This window comes from Limanda limanda, chromosome 17 (genome assembly GCF_963576545.1).
Source record: "Limanda limanda chromosome 17, fLimLim1.1, whole genome shotgun sequence".
NCBI classification, from domain to species: Eukaryota; Metazoa; Chordata; class Actinopteri; order Pleuronectiformes; family Pleuronectidae; genus Limanda; species Limanda limanda.
Window position 1 is genome coordinate 23,661,325 of NC_083652.1, and position 24,312 is coordinate 23,685,636.

The 24,312-nt window shown below is 41.6% G+C and overlaps 2 protein-coding genes across 2 annotated transcripts in view; one reads left to right on the forward strand and one right to left on the reverse strand.

The window, feature by feature from the left end:
* Positions 1–1,214, forward strand: part of adgrl1a (adhesion G protein-coupled receptor L1a) — a 67,691-nt gene extending 66,477 nt beyond the window's left edge. Inside the window, exons 24-26 of the mRNA XM_061089905.1 lie at positions 101–118; positions 238–522; positions 595–1,214. Of these exons, the coding sequence (XP_060945888.1) occupies positions 101–118; positions 238–522; positions 595–1,214 (923 nt within the window). The remainder of the gene's footprint in view (positions 1–100; positions 119–237; positions 523–594) is intronic.
* Positions 1,215–12,258: 11,044 nt separating this feature from the next.
* Positions 12,259–23,906, reverse strand: LOC133023741 (uncharacterized). Its single transcript, XM_061090802.1, has 14 exons — positions 23,874–23,906; positions 23,658–23,783; positions 23,486–23,528; positions 23,274–23,339; positions 23,004–23,069; positions 22,832–22,904; positions 22,648–22,722; positions 22,375–22,431; positions 22,186–22,275; positions 15,506–15,568; positions 15,311–15,367; positions 15,186–15,233; positions 13,704–13,794; positions 12,259–13,595 (listed from the first exon to the last, which is right to left on the reverse strand). The coding sequence occupies exons 1-14, from the start codon at positions 23,904–23,906 to the stop codon at positions 13,545–13,547; spliced, it is 939 nt and encodes a 312-aa protein (XP_060946785.1). The 3' UTR covers positions 12,259–13,544.
* Positions 23,907–24,312: the final 406 nt, after the last annotated feature.

The window sequence follows — 24,312 nt, forward strand, 5'->3', positions numbered from 1 at the left end:
CGCTCTAAAAGAGATACATTAAGTTAATGTTGCCCCATTAAAGAACACTTACTTATCTTTCCTTTTATTCACTCCACATGACTTTCTCCGGGATGCACAGGAACCTTTCGTGATCCAAGTGAGTACAAATCACTGTCAGATTCACCAAGTTACATTTTACTATAAGTTATTTAATCTCTTTCTCCTGCATGTAAACGTGTCTGTATAATAACTATATAATCTCTTGCTTGTGAACAGAGAGCACGCTATCCAAGGCCCGGGACCCCTGTGGGATGGAAACTTTGCCCTTGAACGGTAACTTCAACAACAGCTACTCCCTGCGCAGCGGCCCGGGCGGCGGAGGCGGAGGCAGCTGTGACTTCCTGGGGGGGGGCGGAGGGGGCGGAGACAGTCCTCCGCCCCTCCTCAACCCCCGCGGCTCCGAGGCCCTCGGCGGCGGAGGCATCCGGCGAAACCTCTCCGACGCGGCAGCCTTCGAGAAGATGATCATCTCGGAGCTGGTGCATAACAACCTGAGGGGGGGTGTCGGAGGAGGAGGAGGAGGAGGAGGAGGAGGAGGAGGAGGAGGAGGAGGAGGAGGAGGAGGAGGAGGAGGAGGAGGTGACGGAGGGGACAGAGGGTGTGGCAGCCTGGCCAGGGGGCGTCCTCACGGTGGCGTCGGTCGAGGGACGGTGGTCGCTGGGCCGGAGCTGTCGATGAGCACGGACGAAGACGAGGACTTCATGAGGGACGGGAGGCAGCGCCCCCCCCAGGATGTGGAGCTGCTCTACAAAGCTCTGGAGGAACCGCTGCTGCTGCAGCGCGCCCAGTCGCTCCTCTACCAGAGCGACCCCGAGGAGTCAGAGAGCTACACCGCCGACCTCACCGAGAGCCTGGGCCACAGCGGCCACAGCGGCCAGAGCGCCGGCGGGCAGGGCGGCGGCGGCGGCCGGGCGCCGGACTCCCCGGCCCGGGACTCCCTGTACACCAGCATCACCAACCTGCGGGACTCGCCCTACCCGGACAGCAGCCCGGAGCCCCTGGAGGTGGCGCCGCGCTCCGCCCAGCCCCCCGAGGAGCTGTACTACTCCTCCGGGAGGCCGGCCCTGGGCACCCGAGGCGCCCCCATGCAGACCTTCTACCAGGTCGCGGCCCGGAGACCCAGTGGGGAGGGGCACCAGGAGCTGGGCCACGGCGAGGCCGACGGACAGATGCAGCTGGTCACCAGCCTGTGACTGAAACCCGGGACAGGACGCCGGGGACTGTAGTGACGGCCGGAAGCCGCCGCCCACCTCGCCTCCTGCTTGCATCTCTCCACTTCCTGCTTGTTTGGTTGCCTTTCTTTCTCTTGACATTGATTTAACTAACAGACGAGCAGACAGAGGGACCTTCAGGGGAAGTCCTGGCTGACTGTGCAGCAGCAGCCTCTGTCTTCAACCCTCCTCTGTCTGATGGAGATGAGTGATGTGTTTCCACTAAACATTCATAGAACCTCTCTCCACCCAGTCCTCCCCTGGTCTGTTGCTGCCCTGAGGCCAAGTCCAGCACTCTGAATGTACCCATCCCCCCCCTTTACCTTCAGATATTTCAAAACTTTAAAACTTTGTTAAAGTTTTTTTTATGTAATATCAACTCAGACCTGCCTCCGGAGATGGGAATATCATTTTATATTGTATCTAGTTTCCCTTTCTTAGGTCTTTTTGGAGTCATTATTTGATAGGAGTAGTTAACTGTGGAGACTGGGAATATAGTTCACTATCATAACCTAAAAACGTCTCACAGAAAGCTCTTCATTGTTGCCAAAAATATCTTTTATTGAGCCAAAACAGAAACTAGAACGCTCACAAGGCAAGCACGCACACACACACAGACACACACACACGCACACACACACACACACACACACACACGCAGACACACACACGCAGACACACACTCATCCAGAAGTGCTCATTACTGAACATCAGAAGTGAAAACAGTCCATCTCGGTAAAGAGCTCTGGTCCCAGGCCGGCAGTGGGAGTGGCTTCAGTGTTGCCTTCATCTTGTCCCGCGATGAATCGACGGCGGCGGACAGAAGTGGAGTAGAGGCAGAGGAGGAGCCTGAGGAGGCGCGGCCCCGCCCCCTTCCAGAGCAGGAGAGCCCGCCCCCATATAGACTGGCCGGCCCTCTCCACCGTTCTCTCTCTGGTTGTTTGCCCCGAGGGCGTTCGAACAAGTCGAGTGACTGCCTTGCTATTGTTTTAAAGAGAGTATTCAATTTGTTGACTTGAGGTTCTGCATCCTCCGGGGGGCTGACTGGTGCCCCCCCGTCCCGTCCCCCCCCCCGTCCCTACTTTGCTGTTAGAGCCTAGACAGGAAGTGGACTTGTTTCCTGTGTGTGGCGGAGACGACCCACAGACTGTAAAGGTCGCGAACGCACCGGTCGACCAATCGGTGAAGGCGTGTACATAGGAGCCACACATGAAGTAACTTTATTCCTGCTTTGTAAATACAGACACCAGATGATCAAAAGCAACAAAAAGTAACAAATACTATGAAAAATGACTTCTTGTACTGCAACAGCCGAACGAAAAAAATAAAAAATGTTTTTGGAGTTTGTGACCTGAATGATGCACTCTCTCTCTCTCTCTCTCTCTCTCTCTCTCTCCCGCCTGTTGCCTGATCTCTCGCTCGCCCTCCTCTGCGCCCCATTCAGTGAAATTCCTTATTGATCCAGTGGAGAGAGAAAGTCAGAGAGAGATTTTAAGGTGGAGTAGATTTTTTATTTATTCAAAAAAACAATGGAACAAAGAAAAAAAAAAAACCTGGCACAGTTTTAATATAATAATATAATCCATAACATGTTGTTAATGTTTGACCTTTGACATATCCAGGGTGTGGGTTAACAACAGCATCCTTAAAGTGGTTTGGTTTGTTCTTGTATTATTTTGGGGATATAACCAGATTACACACTTTTAATAACATGGGTTCAGCTTGTATGATAATGAGTTTTGTTTTGCTATCAGATAATATTGCATTTTGCTGTTTCTTAGAGATTACAGCATTACTCCAGAGCCTAATGCGACAATTCATGTCTCCTGTGTGTGTGTGTGTGTGTGTGTGTGTGTGTGAGTGTGTGTGTGTGTGAGTGAGTGTGTGTGAGTGCATACATATGAATATGAAAGCTGCCATTACTTTCTTCGCCTCAAATGGAAGCTGCTCTCTCTCGGCGTAGCGTTCGGGTTTAAAGACGACAGAGAAACAATCCAAGCGCCTGAGGAGATATATGTATATTCCATAAACCATGAAAATGACAACTCGTTTGACCGATGGGCGGGAACGTGTTTTCCATACGCCACCTTTATGCCAGCGATGCGTTTGAGAGATTCGCTGTCAGGAGAGAGAGCCACTCGTGAAGCCACTTTCCTCCAGCGGAAATCTGTCTGACCTTTACACGACTGGGAGTTTGCCTTCCTCTTCGCTTTATTATGGTTATTTGTTATGGTTTATCAGGTTTTATGTATGTTTTTGGAAGATTTATTCACATTGATTTATTCATGGAGGTTTCTGTTTTTTTTTTTTGATCTCCCTCATAAACCTGCAGCAAATGAGCGAGTGTGGCGTCTGTGTGTGTGTGTGTGTGTGTGTGTGTGTGTGTGTGTGTGTGTGTGTGTGTGGGCGGACGTGAGCAGAAAATAGATGCATCCACTGCAGTGTGACATTTGGCTCGGGCCCGACTGTCCCACTTCTAACAGAACCCCGAGGACGGCTTTGAGCTGTGGCTCCAGGGTCAAAAGCACATAAGGGAGAGAGAGATTACAAGGATTTGTAACCATTTACTCCCAAATCATTTGTGTAACGTTATATGGATTGTGTAGTGCATCACGTGAGCCATAGAGGGAACATGTGCAATACTGGTTTGATGGTGAACGACTCGGAGGTGCAGCTGAACCTGTGGGTTGTCCGTGTGTGTGCAAATCAAATCAATCAATCAATCAAATTTTATTTGTATAGCCCACATTCACAAATCACAGTTTGTCTCATAGGGCTTTAACATGGTGAGACATCCTCTGTCCTTAACCCTCAACAAGAGTCAGGACAAACTACTAAAAACCCTTTTAACAGGTAAAAATATGTAGAAACCTCAGAGACACATGTGAGGGATAGATAGAATAGATGTCAAGTGAAGGAAAACATCATCGGGATTAAAGTTTTTTAGCAGCATCGATGAGGGTAAACATTTTGAAGGATAACTTCAATACTATATGTCAAGCAGTCCTGCTGCATCATAGTCTCTGGTCAGCAGCAAGATGACATAAGCTGCGTCTTAGGTCAGAGGTCACATCCCACGCCAACATCCTTCATCGGGTCGGCGCCGAAATGAAACCGAAACGAGAGACGGTCATGTTCTCCTTATTGCATCACCAGCTTGTCCCACCCTCACAGCTGTCGCCTAGCAACAGAGCTACGGATTAAAAACTTCTTTAGTTGATTTAAAACAATGTTGTTGTTTTTCTTACATGATAACCGTTAAAATTTTTTCGGTCAAGTACTTCAATTTCAAAAATTAATTCTTTTGACGTTTTCGCCTCATTTCTTACTTTTTCGAAAAACAGTTTGTCACAGAATCCCAATGCATCATGGGATATGCAGGACCGGTAAGGATCCCCCTGGTGGAAGAAGGACACATTTGTCATCCGTATTTGGAGGAGCCTTTGTACCGGGACAGTCCAGTCGCACTTACGTGATGCAATCGGTCTTCAACTGCAGCATCCGAAATTATTACTACATTTCCAAAGTTGAAGGACGGACATGAGGGCAATAGATGTCAAGTGTAGGAAAACATCATCAAGATTAAAGTTTTTTAGCAGCATTTTTTTCCAATACTATATGTCAAGTAGTCCTGGTGCATCATAGTCTCTGGTCAGCAGCAAGATCACGATCCAGCATCAAGATCAGATCCACTAAATGAATGAAGACAGAATGCACATGTCTTCTGTTTCGGCCGCGGCGCCGGACGATGTGAAGCACGGGTTCTCGCGGCTCAGGCGTCCGGACGCCGCTCTCGCTTGGTCAACCCAGGACAAGTGAATGTATATTAACAAGCAGGACTGAAGAGACAGAAAGGATTCACTCCAGGGTGGAAGAGTTAATGGGAAAAACACGACGGCCATCATCATTATCTTTACATCCCTCATTGCATTTGACATAATGTGCTGATGCTGATCTCCAGTGCTCAGCTGGGACCCGCCCCCTGGGGGAAACCCTGTGTAGACCGACTCCTACGAGAGGAGGAGGAGGAGGAGTCAACTAGGGCCTGCTTCTTTATCCTCACCACCCCCCCACAAACACACACATCTCATCCACATTTTTTAATATCAATCTCAATGGACGCCATTAGTGCAGCGCTTCTTTGAGAGCGTTAATTTGTTTTGTCAAAAGCTTTGTTTCCCCCAGATTAATATCTCAATAAACAGAGGAGTGCTGCACTGTGGTAAATGATAGTGATTATACAGAGGAAGGTCTGGGGGCCCACGCTGTCGGACGGGAGTTCCCCCCCCACGGCAAGCCCTCTGATTACAATAATAACACCGTGGGTACTAATTCACCGCAGTGAACTCGCCCTCATTCTCTCTCTCTCTCTCTCTCCTGCTCTCTCTTCTATTTCTGTCTGCAGATGTTTAATGCAATTCCCATTCCCCCGCTGGAGGCCGGCCTGACATGCCCGTGGATCAGTGGTTAGGCGGGAAGTTGTTTAAAAGGTGGGACGCCCCGACCTTTGACCCGGTGCCGCCTCCCCCCTGCAGCTCAGTGTCAGCGGCGATGGAGCCGTGGCGTCGTTCAGCCTATCATTAGACAGCAGCGCTCCCAGCAGGCCGGCGCTCCGCTCGCTCGCGGTTTGACCCCGGCACATATACTTGTATCATTTCCAGCGATTTCTGTGGCCTACATATCGCAGGGTTGGTCGGGGGGGGGAGGAGATGGGGACGCTGGTTAACGGCAGCGGGGAAGCGGAGGGTCATTATTTCTGCAAAGGCCGGTCCAACAGGGGACAGAGCGGAGACAACATCAGCAGAGATGTCACAGATGTCACAAAATCCTAGCCAGGGGCGGGGGGGCGGTGCCGAGCCGGATCTGGAAACAAGGAGATGAGTTTCTGTTAGAGAGATTTAAAATCACTGCCACTGACGCTCATAGTATTTAAACAATCTGCCTGTAGAGGAGGAAAGACGACGGATCTCAGTTCACAAAAAACAATGAATTTGATTATGAAGAGATTTTAAAAGGCAAACAATAATAAAGTGGTGCTATCTTACTATCGACTATGACTAATGCTAATAGTGTAGTTTTAAAAATATGTGGGGCTACGGTTAGGGTTGCAAAATTCCGGGAATATTCAAACTTGGAAACTTTCCATGGGAATTAACGGGAATTAACGGGAATATACGGGAATTAAAGGGAATTAACGGGAATAAACGGGAATTAAAGGGAATATTGTGGGTAATTTATACTAACTGTATTTACCTTGTCATATACAGACATAAATATAAACATTTTGTTTTGTCATAGGCTGATTTGAGCCCTGAGGAAACTTTGGGCACTTGACTATATGCTTCTGCATCGTTGTGTCATTCTTAACATAGGTCTTTGCACAGTATTTGCAAATGTACACAGCCTTTCCTTCTACATTGGATGAGGTGAAATGTCTCCACACATGAGAGAGTGCACGTGGCATTGTTCTGTAGAATAAGATGAGAAAAAAGATTGTAAAAAAACACTAATGCAATGCCAGAGATATAAATAGTTAGCCAAACAATTGGAATAGTCTGTAAACATATTTTACAATTGATGGATTTTTTTTTTCAAAATTCCCAAAATTCCCGAGCTTAACTTCCCATGGCAATTTTACTGGAAACTTTCTGCCCCTTTGCAACCCTAGCTACGGTACAAACTGAGTGATGAGGATTGTACCGTTTCTCCTGTTTATGAATCTCGATGGGGAGCTGTGCCGGGAAGTCAGGCCGGCAGCCATCTTGATGCAGACCCCAAGGTCCAAAAAACCAACACATCCTTCTACACACAGACACGTTTGTTAGGCGACAAATCTCCAGTCAGGTTTGATAGTTTTATACGCCGAAGTGGAGGAAGGCGCGAATCAGCTTTTCACACGTGTCCACGAGCAGCCGGAGCAAAACTGAATCTGCAGACGTGGCGCTTTCTTCTCTGTTTCTTCCTTCATCTCCGCTGAGTGCAGCGTCTCTGAGGAGCAGCTGAGATGTGCTCGTCCACGGCTGCAGCAGAAATCTCAACCCGGTGATCATCCACAGAGCTGGCAGGAAAACAACAGCCCCATCCCGGCCTGTGTCTGTCAGCAGAGAGGAGCCGGGCTGCAGCAGCTTGTGAACGGGAGATTCTGAGAATGGGCTAAGAAGGGCCGTGTTAACGAGCCCCTTCCAGCAGAGCCTGGTCAGTATTGGATAGTAGGGGTGGGAATTGGCAAAAATGTGACGATTCAATAGTATTGCGATATTTGGGCCACGATTCAATAGTATTGCGATTCGATTCTGCGATTTATTGCGATTCATATCCCTCATATTATTCAAAGGCATTACAAAAAATGAGGAAAATAAGACTGCTCACCTCACTTCAAATGTCACATTTAATTCTGTGAACAACATTGTCTTCTACACATTAACTGAAGTGCAAAAACTTTGTCCTTGAACATTCAGGACACAGGACCTTTGTAATTATTTTCTGAATAGGAGACCTCTCACATGAACACTGAGCTCAATCATATAAATAAGAGGAACCTAGAGCTTCAATCAAATTGAGACCTGCAAGGTCATGACCCAAAATGTTAAATTCATTTGGGAATATTGGCATTTTTGTTCAGAAAAAGGAGTTGGTCAACCTGCTCAGATGTTAAAGTTCCTCTGGAACGTTACTATATCTCCTGCAGTGGAGAACATCCTTTCTGCAGACACACTAGGTATCTTTTAAACTCTGAAACTCTCCTCGTCATGCTTTGCCAGCCAGGGGCTGATACATGTATAATTGTAAATAAATATTAAAAAAAATATTTTATTTTAAATATTGCAATACTTTGTGCTACAGTATCGATATAATCGCGGGTGCAAAATATCGCGATACTGAACAGAATCGATTTTTTCTCACCACTATTGGATACATGCTCATATTGGTGGGATTATATTATTGGGGGGGGGTAGTGGAGGAACAATGAGCCCTGACTTCCTGCCATGTGGAGTTCTACATTTCGCACCATTTACTAAGCTGCCTGTGATTTTTTTTTCTATGAAATGGATCAATTATCATGAACCACTGAGACATGTGTAAACTGAGGTTGATAACATCCCTTGATTATGTTTCTGTTTAATTTATGCAATGGTGTTAATTAGGTGATTTATCATTTGCTTTTTCTTTTGCTCATGGTCGTTGCTTTGACAGCTGTCCGGGCCGAAGGGGACGATTCTCTGTGAGTGTTTGCATCATCGCAGGTCAGAGCGACCTTGTATCAGCACATTAATTAATAAAAAACTATTGAAAATATGCAGCGCTCTTGCTTGAGGAATTCTCTGGGAACATCTTGAAGGGGGTTCAGCCGGCGTGGAGTCGGTGCAGTGCTTCATTTCTTGAGTGTGCTTGTGCCGACGTGGTAAAAGCACAGAGAAATTATTAATGTTTTGCTGTTCCATATACTTCAATATACCTCATGAGGCAAAACTGGAAATGAAAAGACGTTTCTAACCACTATAAAGCAGCGGTGATGTTTTATTCAGGCGCCGTCCTTCAGGTTCCCACAGCTTTGTGTTGCTCACCTGTTTGTGAGGAGCAGGGGGTCTGCAGCCCGGACCCCCAGGCCTCCCTTTGAACCACACACTGGATGCATATGCAGATGTGACCTGGTGGCTGGGATGATGATTCTGTCAAACCCTGTTTCCCCCTGGTGGTCCGCGACGGCATTGCAGGGGGTCCGCGAAATTCGCTTTGATATTTCAACACATTTCCAGATTACTCTTGAATATTGTGAAAAATATCTAAAATATGAAAAATATGTCTAAAATAATATAAAGGTGCTGGTGATCATGAGGTTAAACTTAAGTAGGCCTCAATTGTTTGTGTTATATTGTATGATTATCATTTGTGACATATTCTGCATTACTTTGTCATCTTCCCTCTTCAGTTGTAGACCCAGTTTATGTTGATTGTTATTGATCACCGTTACTTTAACGTTCTCTCAACATGTCAGCTACATGTCTGTACATTTAAGTCATGAACGTTATATATTGATGTACATATGGTTCTGAGATGCAGTACAACTACAAACTGCATTTTAATTTTGTTTTCAATTCTTAAGCACTGAAAATCAACCGTTTTTGTTGTTTTTTTACACAGATTTTTCTAGATTTGTTTGAGGTTTTTAAGTAGATATATCTAGATTTGTTTGAGGTTTGGAAGTAAAACCAACATGGAAAACCAAATGTTAAAACTTCCTTCTCACGCACACACACACACACACACACACACACATAGACACACACACACACACACACACACACACACGCATAGCCACATTAGTGGGCTGCTGATTACTTTCTAGTCAGAATGGTCCCTGGGACAAAACCAGTTGAAAGCCCCTGGTGTAGAAAGCAAAACCCAGTGTCCCACCACTCTGAGTGTTTGGAAAACCGATGAAGTGTATTCTGGTCGGCCGGGAGGTCGCTGTGTTGTAGAAGCTTGATGATGAAGGAAAGGAACGCGGACCCAGTACTTACAAGTATAATGATGGTTATTACACAAAAGTAGTACAGGTCAGGACGAGCTCTAGAGACTTGGAGAAATCACCCAGCCAAACGGTGAAGTCTGTCTTCTCCCTGCAGGGCAAGAAGTTTTATAGGTGGGAGGTGGGACCCCAAAACTAGAGATAACATGATATCACACAACTAGTCCAGGCAAAGTAGCGTTTTACGACCGACTAATTGTAAAATAATTTTTTTCAGCATAGATCATTTCTATGAGGTGTCCAGAACAACATACTAAAAGTCCTAAGAAATCCTAGTTGAGGAAATATGTTGAATTCTCATCAATGTGCCAATAAGGCCCGGCAACAATACACCCCAATGGGGTTATTTTTTTCCTTTACTCCTATCAAAATGAAACTTTACACAAAGAAAGTAACCATGAAATGTAACATTTTTTGTATTACAAGTTTCTTTGAAAATGAATTTGAATATGCAAATGAGCTATACACTAATCGAATATGCCCAAAATACACCCAAATAGGCTTAATTTTTACCTTTACTCCTACCACAATAAAACTTTACATAGCAAAAGTATTTATGAAAAGTAACTTTTTTTGTATTACAAGTTTCTTTTGAAATGAATTTGACAAGCACATGAGCTCCACACTTATTGAATATGTCCTAATTTGCATAGGCAGAAACACCATTCATATGTATGACAAATACATACATAAATTAATTTTTAAAGAAACTTGTAATACAAAAAATGTTACGTTTCATGGTTACTTTCATTGTGTAAAGTTTTATTTTGATTGGAGTAAAGGAAAAAAATAGCCCCTTTGGAGTGTATTGTTGCCGGGCCTTATTGGCACACATTGATGAGAATTAAACATATTTCCTCAACTAGGATTTCTTAGGACTTTTAGTATGTTGTTCTGGACACCTCATAGAAATAATCTATGCTGAAAAAAATTATTTTACAATTACTTCTATTTTTGGCTCCAAAATGGGCTACTTTGCCTGGACTAAACAGGGCTTCAGCCTAAATAAGGGCATGTTTAGTTCCTGTAGTGTATTCTCTGGGGGAGAGGGTTAACGCATACCTTCCATAGTGTTTAACGAGTGTGAGAATTTGAGAATCAACACACACCGAAGATGATAACATGTCATCGTGGGTTATAACCATGTTATAAAAGAGTTATAAGCTAAAATCATTAACTCTAGTGAATACACGACAGGGACTAATGAGAGCCTTGTGTACCGGGGAGGATGTGAAGACCGGCCCTATACTACGATCATCAGGAAGTACGGCTTTGCTCCGCTACAGTAACGCTGAGTCAGCGATGCTCTCATCCGTCTCACACGTGTGTGTATGTACATGCAGAGCCGTGGGCGCACTTGATTCAGCTCAACAAAACATCAGTCAAGGTTAATTAATCATACGGTGTGGTGTGATCCCTGATGTAATCTTTTAATAACTGCAGTGTGAGTGCAGCTTACTGACTTCGGAATGGAACGCTGTTTGTGTTGCAGTTGTCTGTTAAGCAGCGACGCACAACAGTCGCTGACCGTTAGTACACTCCAGAGTGAGCGTAAAGATTGTGTTCAGCTCCAGATTAGTTATTGATAACGCACCTAAGTGTCTGTGTTATTGTAGATTCCCTCTAAGCCTCCTTATCCCCGATGTGGTGGGATCGCTGGTGGGCTCTCGTCGAGTTGTGTTTCCTCGACTGCTGCTAATCCCGCCCACAATGCATCGTGATTGGAAACCAATTAGCTGATATCTAATTATTATTATGTGCATCTGAGCCGAGGGCATTCAGTTGTAATCGCAGGCTTCCCTGAAGCTTTGCCTCTACCTTTTTACCCGTGTTATTTATGTCATATACTGTACGCTGCACATGCATGATGACATGTGATTTCCCCCCCCCCTCTTACCCATCCGTTCATCTGCCCACTCGTGTCCCCTCAGTGAAACTCCCTGAGAGAGGAGGCGCTGAGCCTTGACCGTTCCATCACCCTCCTCTCGCCGGCACAGTTACACTTTCACACACTGACATAGCAAACAGGGGCAACAAAGCCTCTGACCCCTGATACACTTCCTGGCACTCAGCCCATCGGAGAGGTAGAAGTGGGGCATTTTCAAGGTCACTGCACATTTGGGGAAAGCTTAAAAATAGAAATCAGACATTGACAAACGGAGACGCACGGCGAATCTCGGCAGATCCCCAGAGATGGAGAAGAGAGATGTATTAAATTCAGCCTGAGCCTCCGTGTGCTTGTGTGATACTTTAATTACTGCCATACATCAAGCCACAGGGGCAACAAATCCTTTAAGCACTGCGACGTACGGTGCACAACACTCACATTACCAAGTGATGTGTAATGCAGCTACTGTTCTTTTATTGGTGGATTAATAAATCAGAGCACTTTAGCAGCACCAAGACACACACACACGCTGATTACACAAAAGAACCACACAATAGTCAATCAGCAGTCATATAATATAATATTTAATATATACACTGAGTCGTGAATTATTACAAAGCATGTTTAATTCTGGCCACATGGTTTGATTATGAAACTACAGAATGTAAAGAAACTATATGCGTTTTTGCAAATTTTGGTACAATTGAGAAAGCTTTTGCAGTCTGGAATAATTATGCATTTGGATTATTTAACATAAGTAGGTGTGATGACGTTGCTCAGTGTTGTAGGACTGTACGACTAATCACTGCCCCCATGTGGTTCAAAGCTGATACTTCAAGTGCTGCTTTGCCTTCAGTAATTTAGAAACCAAAGTAAAACAAAAGGGCCATAAGATCAGTGTAAAGTTCATGACAAAATGGCATATTTTTATTACATATAATGCCGTTATTACATAATGAAACAGATACATTTAAAAGCTAAATCAATGCTATTGTATACATAGGAAATAAGAGTAAAATATTGAATCATAATCAGATGTCCAATCACAAATACAAGCACGGTAACTAATACAGAAAAAAAACTTATACTAAGCAAAATTTAAAAAGCAAATCAGGTTAAAGAACCAATCAAACACCAGAAAACAACATTATAATATTATTATTCGATTTCATTGAGCTGATAAAAACAAAAAAACAAAACCAAAACAAACTGTATAAAAGGAGTAAAAGAAGATTCTCCTTTAGCTAGATCACACCAAGTACTGACTTGACATGTTAACATCCTCACATAATCCCAAAGGATTTTAGGGAGATCTGTAGGATTATAAAGCTTAAAGACCTTCAAAAGGTCCCAAAATAAAACCTATTGGATTTTATAACCCCTCCACCGCATTGTATAATGTTTGAAACACCTTATACAATATATAACACGTCATACAATAGTTATTTATATTGCACTTCATACACTAAGAATGAATGAAGTAATCTCACAGGTGTGTTTTGAGTACATTTTCTGATGTGGTCCACCCACCCTTTCATCAAGTGTTTATTAAACTGACTATTAAGCTTTTATTATCATTACATTTACTATTGCCATACGATGTTGTGCTGTAGGTCGTCCTGTGCCTCAATGTTCAACTGAAAGTAATTTAGACACAGTTTTCCATCAGGATTGTCAAAGTTTTCTGTGATCAGAATGATGAACTGATGTAATAATGACTCAACACTGTGCACGTCAGGCTCATCTGAAAGGAAATGTCAGAAAATGCACCCAAAAGGATCAAGTAAGAAATATTCTATAGTCTATATAATATATATTATTATTATCAATATTATTATTATTATTACTATTATAACTACTACTGATAAACCAGTAGCTGTTGTTGTCGTATCTATCAATAATCTCCAAAGTTCTTCACTCCGGTCTTTGACTCCACGTCAGGTTCCTGCAGGACACCAAAAATACATTTTATAATAAAACAACACAAAAACTGCATTTAGTAGAAAACTAGTTATACAGATAAGAAAACATTTATAGAAATCCATCTACTCACAGGTGTAGCAGAGCACCTGCCGACATGGTCTTGGTTCTGGCCGCCCTTGTTCACCAGAGGTTCGGCTTCAGCTTCTGTGTCAGAATCCTCTCTAGAGACGGAAACAACAGGGAATAGAGACATGAACTTCTGCACAATAAGAGCTGCTCTATTCTCTCTCTCCAAGCAGACGTCAGGCAAGTTCTGACGTCCAGACCGGTCAATCCGCTTTTAGGGAGGGGGGGATGATTCATGAAGTCACCTCTGACAGCAGCAACACACGAAGCAAAGCAAGCTACGAGGGAGAATGGAAACCGGAAACAACAGATTTGTCTCTGGGGCCTGTTAAGAGTGACTCAGTCCACTTTGCATTTCCCTGATCCTGGAGAAGAATTAACGGCCATTATGAGTTCAAGGACGAGTGTGAGTTCTTCACCTTCCTGTCACTGGATTAGCTGTGTTTTTGTTTTATTATTATAAGTTGTACGGCATGCTTTTTAAAAAAAAATTAAATCACTTTCTCTATGTTTATTTTTCACTAATTAGTTATGAATATAAATAGGTGCTGCTTATTTTCATCCCTGCATATCCATAGTTTCTCCTTTTCCTAGTTAGGGCCCGAGCACCGAATGGTTGAAACTGTAAGGATTTTTCTTATTATTATTTCCCTTTGGGGGAGTTTTTTAGGGTCTAGACATGCTCAAAAAGTTATGAAACTTTGCAGGAAATTCAAGACCTACGTATATTTTACTATACTGGAGTAATTTGAAATGGGCGTGGCAAAATGGCTCAACAGCGCCCCCTGGAAAGCTGCCCCTAGGTTTCCCTTTGACCGATCTTCACGAAAAATTGATACACAGGTGTATAATGTTCAGACGCACAAAAAAGTCTCAAGGAGCATTATGAAAAACGCAACAGGATGCCCGCCATTTTGGAATTAGTGGCCATTTTGGATTTAGTGGCCATTTTGGCCATATTCCACATTTTTACTTTGACGTACTTGTCCCAGGGCTTTCATCAGATCAACTTCAAATTTAGATGAGTGTCATCACAACAAGATGGAGAAAAAAACAAGTTTTCATAATATCAACTTTCACTGGATTAGTTGTGTTTTTGTTTTATTATTATAAGTTGTACGGCATGCTTTTTTTTTATTAAATCACTTTCTCTATGTTTATTTTGTCCCTAATTAGCTATGAATATAAATAGGTGCTGCTTATTTTCATCCCTGCATATCCATAGTTTCTCCTTTTCCTAGTTTTCTTCTTCCTTTCATGCTATCTCTTTATCAACACACCTGACACAACATGTGGTGTTGCTGTAAAATAATTACATTTGATCATAAGTAAGAAATATCCAATATGCACAAGCACATTTTCAAATAGACATGTTCTCGATTCGCTAACAAGTCCCATATATTTTATGAGAAAATTGAAGAATTCCCAAAATTCGTTCACCTTGTTGCAGGAAAGTATACGTCAAAATGTTAACCACAGATCTTACCTCACATCTCCATCGCTCCCGCCTGGATCATCTCTCAGGTTCCTGACACTGTCATAAAAACAATAGTCGTTACAAAGTCATACTGAGAATTGATGATAAACAAACTGAGATGCCCGAAAAATCACCTGTTCATGTCTCCATGATGAGAGGCTCCGTTGACGTCAGGGTTGTTTAGGTGTCCACTGAAAAAAACAAATACCAGTTAAGAATGGAACCAAATCTCATGAGCCATCTGTCTAGTTAAAGGGACATTTCAGCTTAATTGTCCAAACAAAAAAGGCTAAAGTCTCAAGAGAAAGTGGAACCGCTCTCATTCTCACTTTGCAGTCGGCTGGAATTCCTCCTTTGCCATAATGTTGGCAGCGTCACAGCGAGGACGAACACTAAGGAGACAAACAGCTTTTAGCAGATTACACTCTAGAATTCATATTTTTAGGGTTTTGAGAAACAAGAGGTCAATGTGGATATGAGCATCACTACCCCCGCCAAGGAGGTTATGTTTTCACGCAAGATTATAGGAAAACAGCTGAACCGACTATCACGATTCTTACTTTTACAATAATACTTTTGCTACAGATCCATTAGTTTGTATCACTTTCTTTAACATTGCTATTTAAAACGGGATTCAACATTATTTTTTTTAATGTTTCTCAGTAAAACATTCATGGATCTCAATGACAAAAACAATCAGGCCGATTTAGAGAACTGATATCGGTTCAAGTGGTCAGTTTGTTGATTCTTGGCGGAGGAATGTGCTCCACCGAGTTCCACTCAAGTTGTTATAAAGACCACCTAACCTGACATCATGCACAGATCCATGAGGGCTGTCTCGCGCCCCCCCATTTTCCCCACAGCCAGATGGATAAGTGGCAACGACTTCCTCCAGGCTCCAGTCACAAAGAAAAGAGGTTAAAGTTCAGGAGATTTTCAGTGGCAAGTTCAACATCCCAGACTGTTCCGACAGTAGTTTCTGAATGATGGCTTACCTTATACCATTTGGTTGATTCCCAGTAGCTGAGGTGTCTTGCCCTTCTGAAAGGTGTCTGAGAGGAACAGTCACACATACAGTAACAGTCAGTAAAAGAGAAAGTTAACTGTTACCACACAGCAGCTCAACCTCAGTTGCAGGAAGAATAGTTTTACCACTGATCACATGACTGGATGTGCACTGAGGAGGATTTAACTCATTGTAACTGAAGTGCCTGTGTTAGCTCAAAAGTACAGGTGCAGTTGAAATGTATGTGAAGAGTAACTCTGACCTATTTTCTCCTGGCTCTGAACTCTCTGCCTCTGTGGAGAACCGCTTTTTGAGAGCATTGCAAAGCCATAGGAAGCTGAAAAATACAAACATTTGTGACACCAGGCAAGACACTTTGTTAGTAAATGTTTAAATGACATAAACAGTTGATTATTTATATTTTTACAGAGTGAAACAAAACTTACCTTTTCTTTCTCCAAGACAAACAGAGGTAAAAAGAGACCCCAATGATTACAGATAACCCAATCAAAGCTCCAACTGTGGGGAAGCCCAACAAAATAAAATAATCAAATATACATTTGAGATATTTACAGCAAAGTGGAAAACAGAAAACTTGTGATGCACTGGAATACTTGCAGGTAATCCACCCAGGGTTAGCAGTCTGGCTCCCTGGTGTTGGAAGAACAGGTTCCGTAGAATTAGCTGTTTAAGGGTGAGATACTTTTAAATATTATGCATATATGATATATAAATAGTGGTGTAAGATCAGGGCAAATCAGTATTAAAAGAAAGTTACAATCATATACGACATCTCATTGCTTACCAGTAGTTTTAAAGTCAACAACAGAAAATGTTTTGAAGCACTGGAATACTTACTCTGAACAGTTACAGGGTTGCCTGTTGTTGGAAGAACAGGTTTCGTAGTAATCTCTGTTTAGGGGGTGAGATACTTGTACATATTGTGCATATATAATATAGAAATATAAATATGTAGTCATATATAATTGGTGGTGTAAGATCAGAGTAAATCAATAGTAAAGTAAAGTTATACTTCTCTACGACATCTCATTGCTTACCAGTAGTGGTAAAGTACACCGTGTGCTCTCCCACAGTCTGATCCTTGAAAACAAAAGCGAAAGTACACATAGATTGAGCAACATATTCCACATTCGCGACGAGTTAAATCTGACTTTTGTTGAATTAATTCACATAGAACATAAACACATAGAGGGGAAACTCACTTGATTAACTCTGAGGTATAGTATCCAGATATCTCTGCATTCCGTTGTAATAACTGAAGCGTTGTCCATCCGGATAACATCAGAAGAATTCCAAGTTAGGATTCCCTTTTCGCATTTACCAATCACAGTCTGTTGGGAAGTAAGAAAAAGAAAAGCTTTGACCCATATCAGCCACAAAAAAACGCTAAACTTTTCTTTCAACCGTGTGTCAAACTTTCTGTTTCCCTGTTATTTCCTCCTCCTCGAATGAAATGAAACCCTTGCCAGCATTTGTTTAACAATTCATTGCATGATTTAAATCTAAGTACCTTTCCATGATGAACGTTAATTTCATCTCCAGCCAGACAATCGTATTTGAACTTGTAACCATCTTGTGTTCGAATTTCCCAGCAGAATACATGTATGTGTGTAACACCTGTGAGACATCAGAAAATACGATATATATTTAAGAAAGTCAACATTTCGACATCCTCCCAGTGCTCTATCACTTACCTACTTCGCTGGCAAAGAGTCGGATTATTAGAGCAGCCTGCAACGTCCAGAAAAGAGACATTTTGACAGACAACTAGTTCGAAAGAACTGTGTGGGGACGTGGCCGGAAGCTAAACACCAGAAAGTGAGAAAGCAGGAAGTGAGGACTCAGTGTCGCAATGCGTCACGTGATTTAGTGTCAATAGATGTTTTCTTTATTTACATTCTATAAATATACTGTATAGAAACCTTGTAGTGCAGTTTTTATATTTTATTGCAGTCACATTCCTCCACATACCTCCACATCCTACACATTATACACATTTCCCTTTCTGAAGGAAAGTCCCAAACCCGCATCCAAGTTATTTCCTCATTTCTGTGGCTACACCTGACTCGTCCAACCAGTCAAACAATGGAACTGAGTAGAGCTCATTGCTCTGATACAGTCGGCTCATGAAATCAACGTCACTAGATCTGGATTTTAACTTGGATGTACACCACATTCCACACCCTCGTGAATATCAGTCCCCTATGCTTGAAATTAAAATCAAGATCCATGAATTAATCCCAGAAGAATCAAGAAAGATGTTGAAAAATGTGCCAAATCCTGCAATGTTAAAGAAAGTGAAAAAAATCATAATTCAACCCCCTGTTCCAAATCATCACAACATTTTATATATGTTTCCTTTTTTTTCTCATTGTCCACCAGTATACACAATGTCATGGAAATCAGTCAAATAGTTAAAAAAGTTGATAAACTGTAAACAGAACGCACACGATAACACGTCTTCATCGACAGTGGTACTGTTCCGAAGTGATGAAGTCATATCTCAACAATTAAACCTTTTACAGACGCTTTATTAATACTGTGGGTTTTACAAACATGTGAAATGCTCTTGTACACTAACTGAGCACTTTATTAGTAACACCTTAATAATACTCTATTTTTATTACATATAATGCCATTATTACATAATAAAACAGATCAATTAAAAGGCTAAATTAATGCTATCGATTACATAGGAAATAAGAGTAAAATACAGAATCATAAGCTAATGTCTAATCACAAATACAAGCATGGTAACTAATACAGAAAAAAACCTTATACTAAGCAAAATTTAAAAAGCAAATCAGGTTAAAGAACCAATCAAACACCAGAAAACAACATTATAATATTATTATTTGATTTCATTGAGCTGATAAAAACAAAAAACTAAAACCAAAACAAACTGTATAAAAGGAGTAAAAGAAGACTCTCCTTTAGCTAGATCACACCAAGTACTGACTTGACATGTTAACATCCTCACATAATCCTAAAGGATTTTAGGGAGATCTGTAGGATTATAAAGACCTTCAAAAGGTCCCAAAATAAAACCTATTGGATTTTATAACCCCTCCACCGCATTGTATAATGTTTGAAACACCTTATACAATATATAACACGTCATACAATAGTTATTTATATTGCACTTCATGCAATAAGAATGAATGAAGTAATCTCACAGGTGTGTTTTGAGTACATTTTCTGACGTGGTCCACCCACCCTTTCATCAAGTGTTTATTAAACTGACTATTAAGCTTTTATTATCATTAAATTTACTATTGCCATACGGTGTTGTGCTGTAGGTCATACTGTGCCTCAATGTACAACTGAGAGTAATTTAGACACAGTTTTCCATCAGGATTGTCAAAGTTTTCTGTGATCAGAATGATGAACTGAATAATGACGAAACACTGCGCATGTCAGGCTCATCTGAAAGGAAATGTCAGAAAATGCACCCAAAAGGATCAAGTAAGAAAACTTCTATAGTATATATGATATAATTATTATTATCAATATTATTATTATTATTATAACTACTACTGATAAACCAGTAGCTGTTGTTGTCGTATCTATCAATAATTTCCAAAGTTCTTCACTCCGGTCTTTGACTCCACGTCAGGTTCCTGCAGGACACCAAAAATACATTTTATAATAAAACAACACAAAAACTGCATTTAGTAGAAAACTAGTTATACAGATAATAAAACATTTATAGAAATCCATCTACTCACAGGTGTAGCAGAGCACCTGCCGACATGGTCTCGGTTCTGGCCGCCCTTGTTCACCAGAGGTTCGGCTTCAGCTTCTGTGTCAGAATCCTCTCTAGAGACGGAAACAACAGGGAATAGAGACATGAACTTCTGCACAATAAGAGCTGCTCTATTCTCTCTCTCCAAGCAGACGTCAGGCAAGTTCTGACGTCCAGACCGGTCAATCCGCTTTTAGGGTGGGGGGGATGATTCATGAAGTCACCTCTGACAGCAGCGACACACGAAGCAAAGCAAGCTACGAGGGGGAATGGAAATCGTAAATAACAGATTTGTCTCTGGGACCTGTAGAGGACAGAGGGACTCAGTCCACTCTGCATTTCCCTGATCCTGAAGAAGAATTCATGGCCATGTCACCTTCCTGTCACTGGATTAGCTGTGTTTTTGTTTTATTATTATTAGTTGTACGGCATGCTTTTTTAAAATTAAATCACTTTCTCTATGTTTATTTTTCACCTAATTAGTTATGAATATAAATAGGTGCTGCTTATTTTCATCCCTGCATATCCATAGTTTCTCCTTTTCCTAGTTAGGGCCCGAGCACCGAATGGTTGAAACTGTAAGGATTTTTCTTATTATTATTTCCCTTTGGGGGAGTTTTTTAGGGTCTAGACATGCTCAAAAAGTTATGAAACTTTGCAGGAAATTCAAGACCTACGTATATTTTACTATACTGGAGTAATTTGAAATGGGCGTGGCAAAATGGCTCAACAGCGCCCCCTGGAAAGCTGCCCCTAGGTTTCCCTTTGACCGATCTTCACGAAAAATTGATACACAGGTGTATAATGTTCAGACGCACAAAAAAGTCTCAAGGAGCATTATGAAAAACGCAACAGGATGCCCGCCATTTTGGAATTAGTGGCCATTTTGGATTTAGTGGCCATTTTGGCCATATTCCACATTTTTACTTTGACGTACTTGTCCCAGGGCTTTCATCAGATCAACTTCAAATTTAGATGAGTGTCATCACAACAAGATGGAGAAAAAAACAAGTTTTCATAATATCAACTTTCACTGGATTAGTTGTGTTTTTGTTTTATTATTATAAGTTGTACGGCATGCTTTTTTTTTATTAAATCACTTTCTCTATGTTTATTTTGTCCCTAATTAGCTATGAATATAAATAGGTGCTGCTTATTTTCATCCCTGCATATCCATAGTTTCTCCTTTTCCTAGTTTTCTTCTTCCTTTCATGCTATCTCTTTATCAACACACCTGACACAACATGTGGTGTTGCTGTAAAATAATTACATTTGATCATTAGTAAGAAATATCCAATATGCACAAGCACATTTTCAAATAGACATGTTCTCGATTCGCTAACAAGTCCCATATATTTTATGAGAAAATTGAAGAATTCCCAAAATTCCTTCACCTTGTTGCAGGAAAGTATATGTCAAAATGTTAACCACAGATCTTACCTCTCATCTCCACTGCTCCCGCCTGGATCATCTCTCAGGTTCCTGACACTGTCATAAAAACAATAGTCGTTACTAAGTCATACTGAGAATTGATGATAAATAAACTTAGATGCCCGAAAAATCACCTGTTCATGTCTCCATGACGAGAGGCTCCGTTGACGTCAGGGTTGTTTAGGTGTCCACTGAAAAAAACAAATACCAGTTAAGAATGGAACCAAATCTCATGAGCCATCTGTCTAGTTAAAGGGACATTTCAGCTTAATTGTCCAAACAAAAAAGGCTAAAGTCTCAAGAGAAAGTGGAACCGCTCTCATTCTCACTTTGCAGTCGGCTGGAAATCCTCCTTTGCCATTATGTTGGCAGCGTCACAGCGAGGACGAACACTAAGGAGACAAACAGCTTTTAGCAGATTACACTCTAGATTTCCTTTTTTTAGGGTTTTGAGAAACAAGAGGTCAATGTGGATATGGGCATCACTACCCCCGCCAAGGAGGTTATGTTTTCACGCAAGATTATAGGAAAACAGCTGAACCGACTATCACGATTCTTACTTTTACAATAATACTTTTGCTACAGATCCATTAGTTTGTATCACTTTCTTTAACATTGCTATATAAAACGGGATTCAACATTATTTTTTTTAATGTTTCTCAGTAAAACATTCATGGATCTCAATGACAAAAACAATCAGGCCGATTTAGAGAACTGATATCGGTTCAAGTGGTCAGTTTGTTGATTCTTGGCGGAGGAATGTGCTCCACTGAGTTCCACTCAAGTTGTTATAAAGACCACCTAACCTGATATCATGCACAGATCCATGAGGGTTGTCTTTCGCCCCCCCATTTTCCCCACAGCCAGATGGATAAGTGGCAACGACTTCCTCCAGGCTCCAGTCACAAAGAAAAGAGGTTAAAGTTCAGGAGATTTTCAGTGGCAAGTTCAACATCCCAGACTGTTCCGACAGTAGTTTCTGAATGATGGCTTACCTTATACCATTTGGTTGATTCCCAGTAGCTGAGGTGTCTTGCCCTTCTGAAAGGTGTCTGAGAGGAACAGTCACACATACAGTAACAGTCAGTAAAAGAGAAAGTTAACTGTTACCACACAGCAGCTCAACCTCAGTTGCAGGAAGAATAGTTTTACCACTGATCACATGACTGGATGTGCACTGAGGAGGATTTAACTCATTGTAACTGAAGTGCCTGTGTTAGCTCAAAAGTACAGATGCATTTGAAAAGTATGTGAAGAGTAACTCTGACCTAGTTTCTCCTGGCTCTGAACTCTCTGCCTCCGTGGAGAACCGCTTTTTGAGAGCATTGCAAAGCCATAGGAAGCTGAAAAATACAAACATTAGTGACACCAGGCAAGACACTTGGTTAGTAAATGTTTAAATGACATAAACAGTTGATTATTTATTTTTTTACAGAGTGAAACAAAACTTACCTCTGTTTCTTTCTCTTAGACAAACAGAGGTATAAAGAGACCCCAATGATTACAGAGAACACAATCGCTCCAACTGTGGGGAAGACCAACAAAATAAAATCATCAAATATTCATTTGAGGTATTTACAGCAAAGTGGAAAACAGAAAACTTGTGATGCAGTGGAATACTTGCCGGTAATCCCCACACTGATAGCAGTCAGGCTCCCTGTTGTTAGAGGAACAGGTTCCGCAGTATTCGCTGTTTAAGGGTGAGATACTTTTTAATATTATGCATATATGATATATAAATATATGTATGTAGTCATATATGGATATGATAAGTGTAGTAAGATCACGGTAAATCAGTATTAAAAGAACAATACACTTTTATACGACATTTCATTGCTTACCAGTAGTTTTAAAGTCAACAACAGAAAATATTTTGAAGCACTGGAATACTTACCCTGAGAAAATTCCGTGTTATTGACTTGGCTCCCTGGTGTTGGAAGAACAGGTTCCGTAGTAATCTCTGTTTAGGGGGTGAGATACTTATACATATTGTGCATATATGATATATAAGTATATGTATGTAGTCATATATAATCGGTGGTGTAAGATCAGAGTAAATCAACAGTAAAGTAAAGTTATACTTCTATACGACATCTGATTTCTTACCAGTAGTGGTAAAGTTCAACCAGTACTCTCTCACACCCTGATCCTTGAAAACAAAAGCGAAAGAAGTACACGTTGATTTAGTAACATATAACACAAGAGTTAAATCTGACTTTTTTTTAAATGATTTCACATTCATATGTTCACATTTACCGCACATAGAGAGGAAACTCACATCATCTATGGTGACTTTTATCAAGAAATCCCTGCATGTCCTTGTAATAACTGAGTTGTTGTCCAGCTGGATAACTTCATCCAAAAGCTTAGGTTTTTCTCCATTTTCCCAAGAAGCAATCGTAGTCTGTTGGGAAGTAAGAAAAAGAAAAACTTTGACCCACATCAGCTTTAAAACAACACGGAACTTTCTATTTCCTGGTTACGTCATCCTCACCCACGCTGAATGAAATGAAGCCCTTGCCAGCATTTGTATAACAAATAACTGCATGATTTAAATCTAAGTACCTTTCCTTGAAGAATGGACACGTCAGCTCCAGCCGGACGATCATATGGGAACTTGTAACCATCTTGTTTTTGAATTTCCGAGCACAATACAGGTATGAGTGCAACATCTGTGAGACATCAGAAAATACGATAAATCATTAAGAAAGTCATACTTTCGACATTCTCCCAGTGATCTATCACTTACCTACTGCGCTGGCACAGAGTGGGATGATTAGAGCAGCCTGCAACGTCCAGAAAAGAGTCATTTTGTCGAAGAACTCGGAAAGAAGTGTGTGTGTGGGTTGGGGGTTGGAAAGTTATGGCTGGAAGTTCCCTGTGAAGAGTGAAACCAGGAAGAAGCTGTCATCTGACAACTGTTGCAATGTATC

What these genes read in the sequence shown, in the direction of transcription:
- LOC133023741 (XM_061090802.1), bottom strand. Translation starts at nt 23,906, where the DNA reads ATGCTGGCAAGGGCTTCATTTCATTCAGCGTGG. An exon ending in CTTCATTTCATTCAGCGTGG is followed by an intron (nt 23,784 to 23,873) that starts GTGAGGATGACG and finishes ACTTCCCAACAG; the next exon opens with ACTACGATTGCTTCTTGGGA. An exon ending in TAAAAGTCACCATAGATGAT is followed by an intron (nt 23,529 to 23,657) that starts GTGAGTTTCCTC and finishes TTTGTTTTCAAG; the next exon opens with GATCAGGGTGTGAGAGAGTA.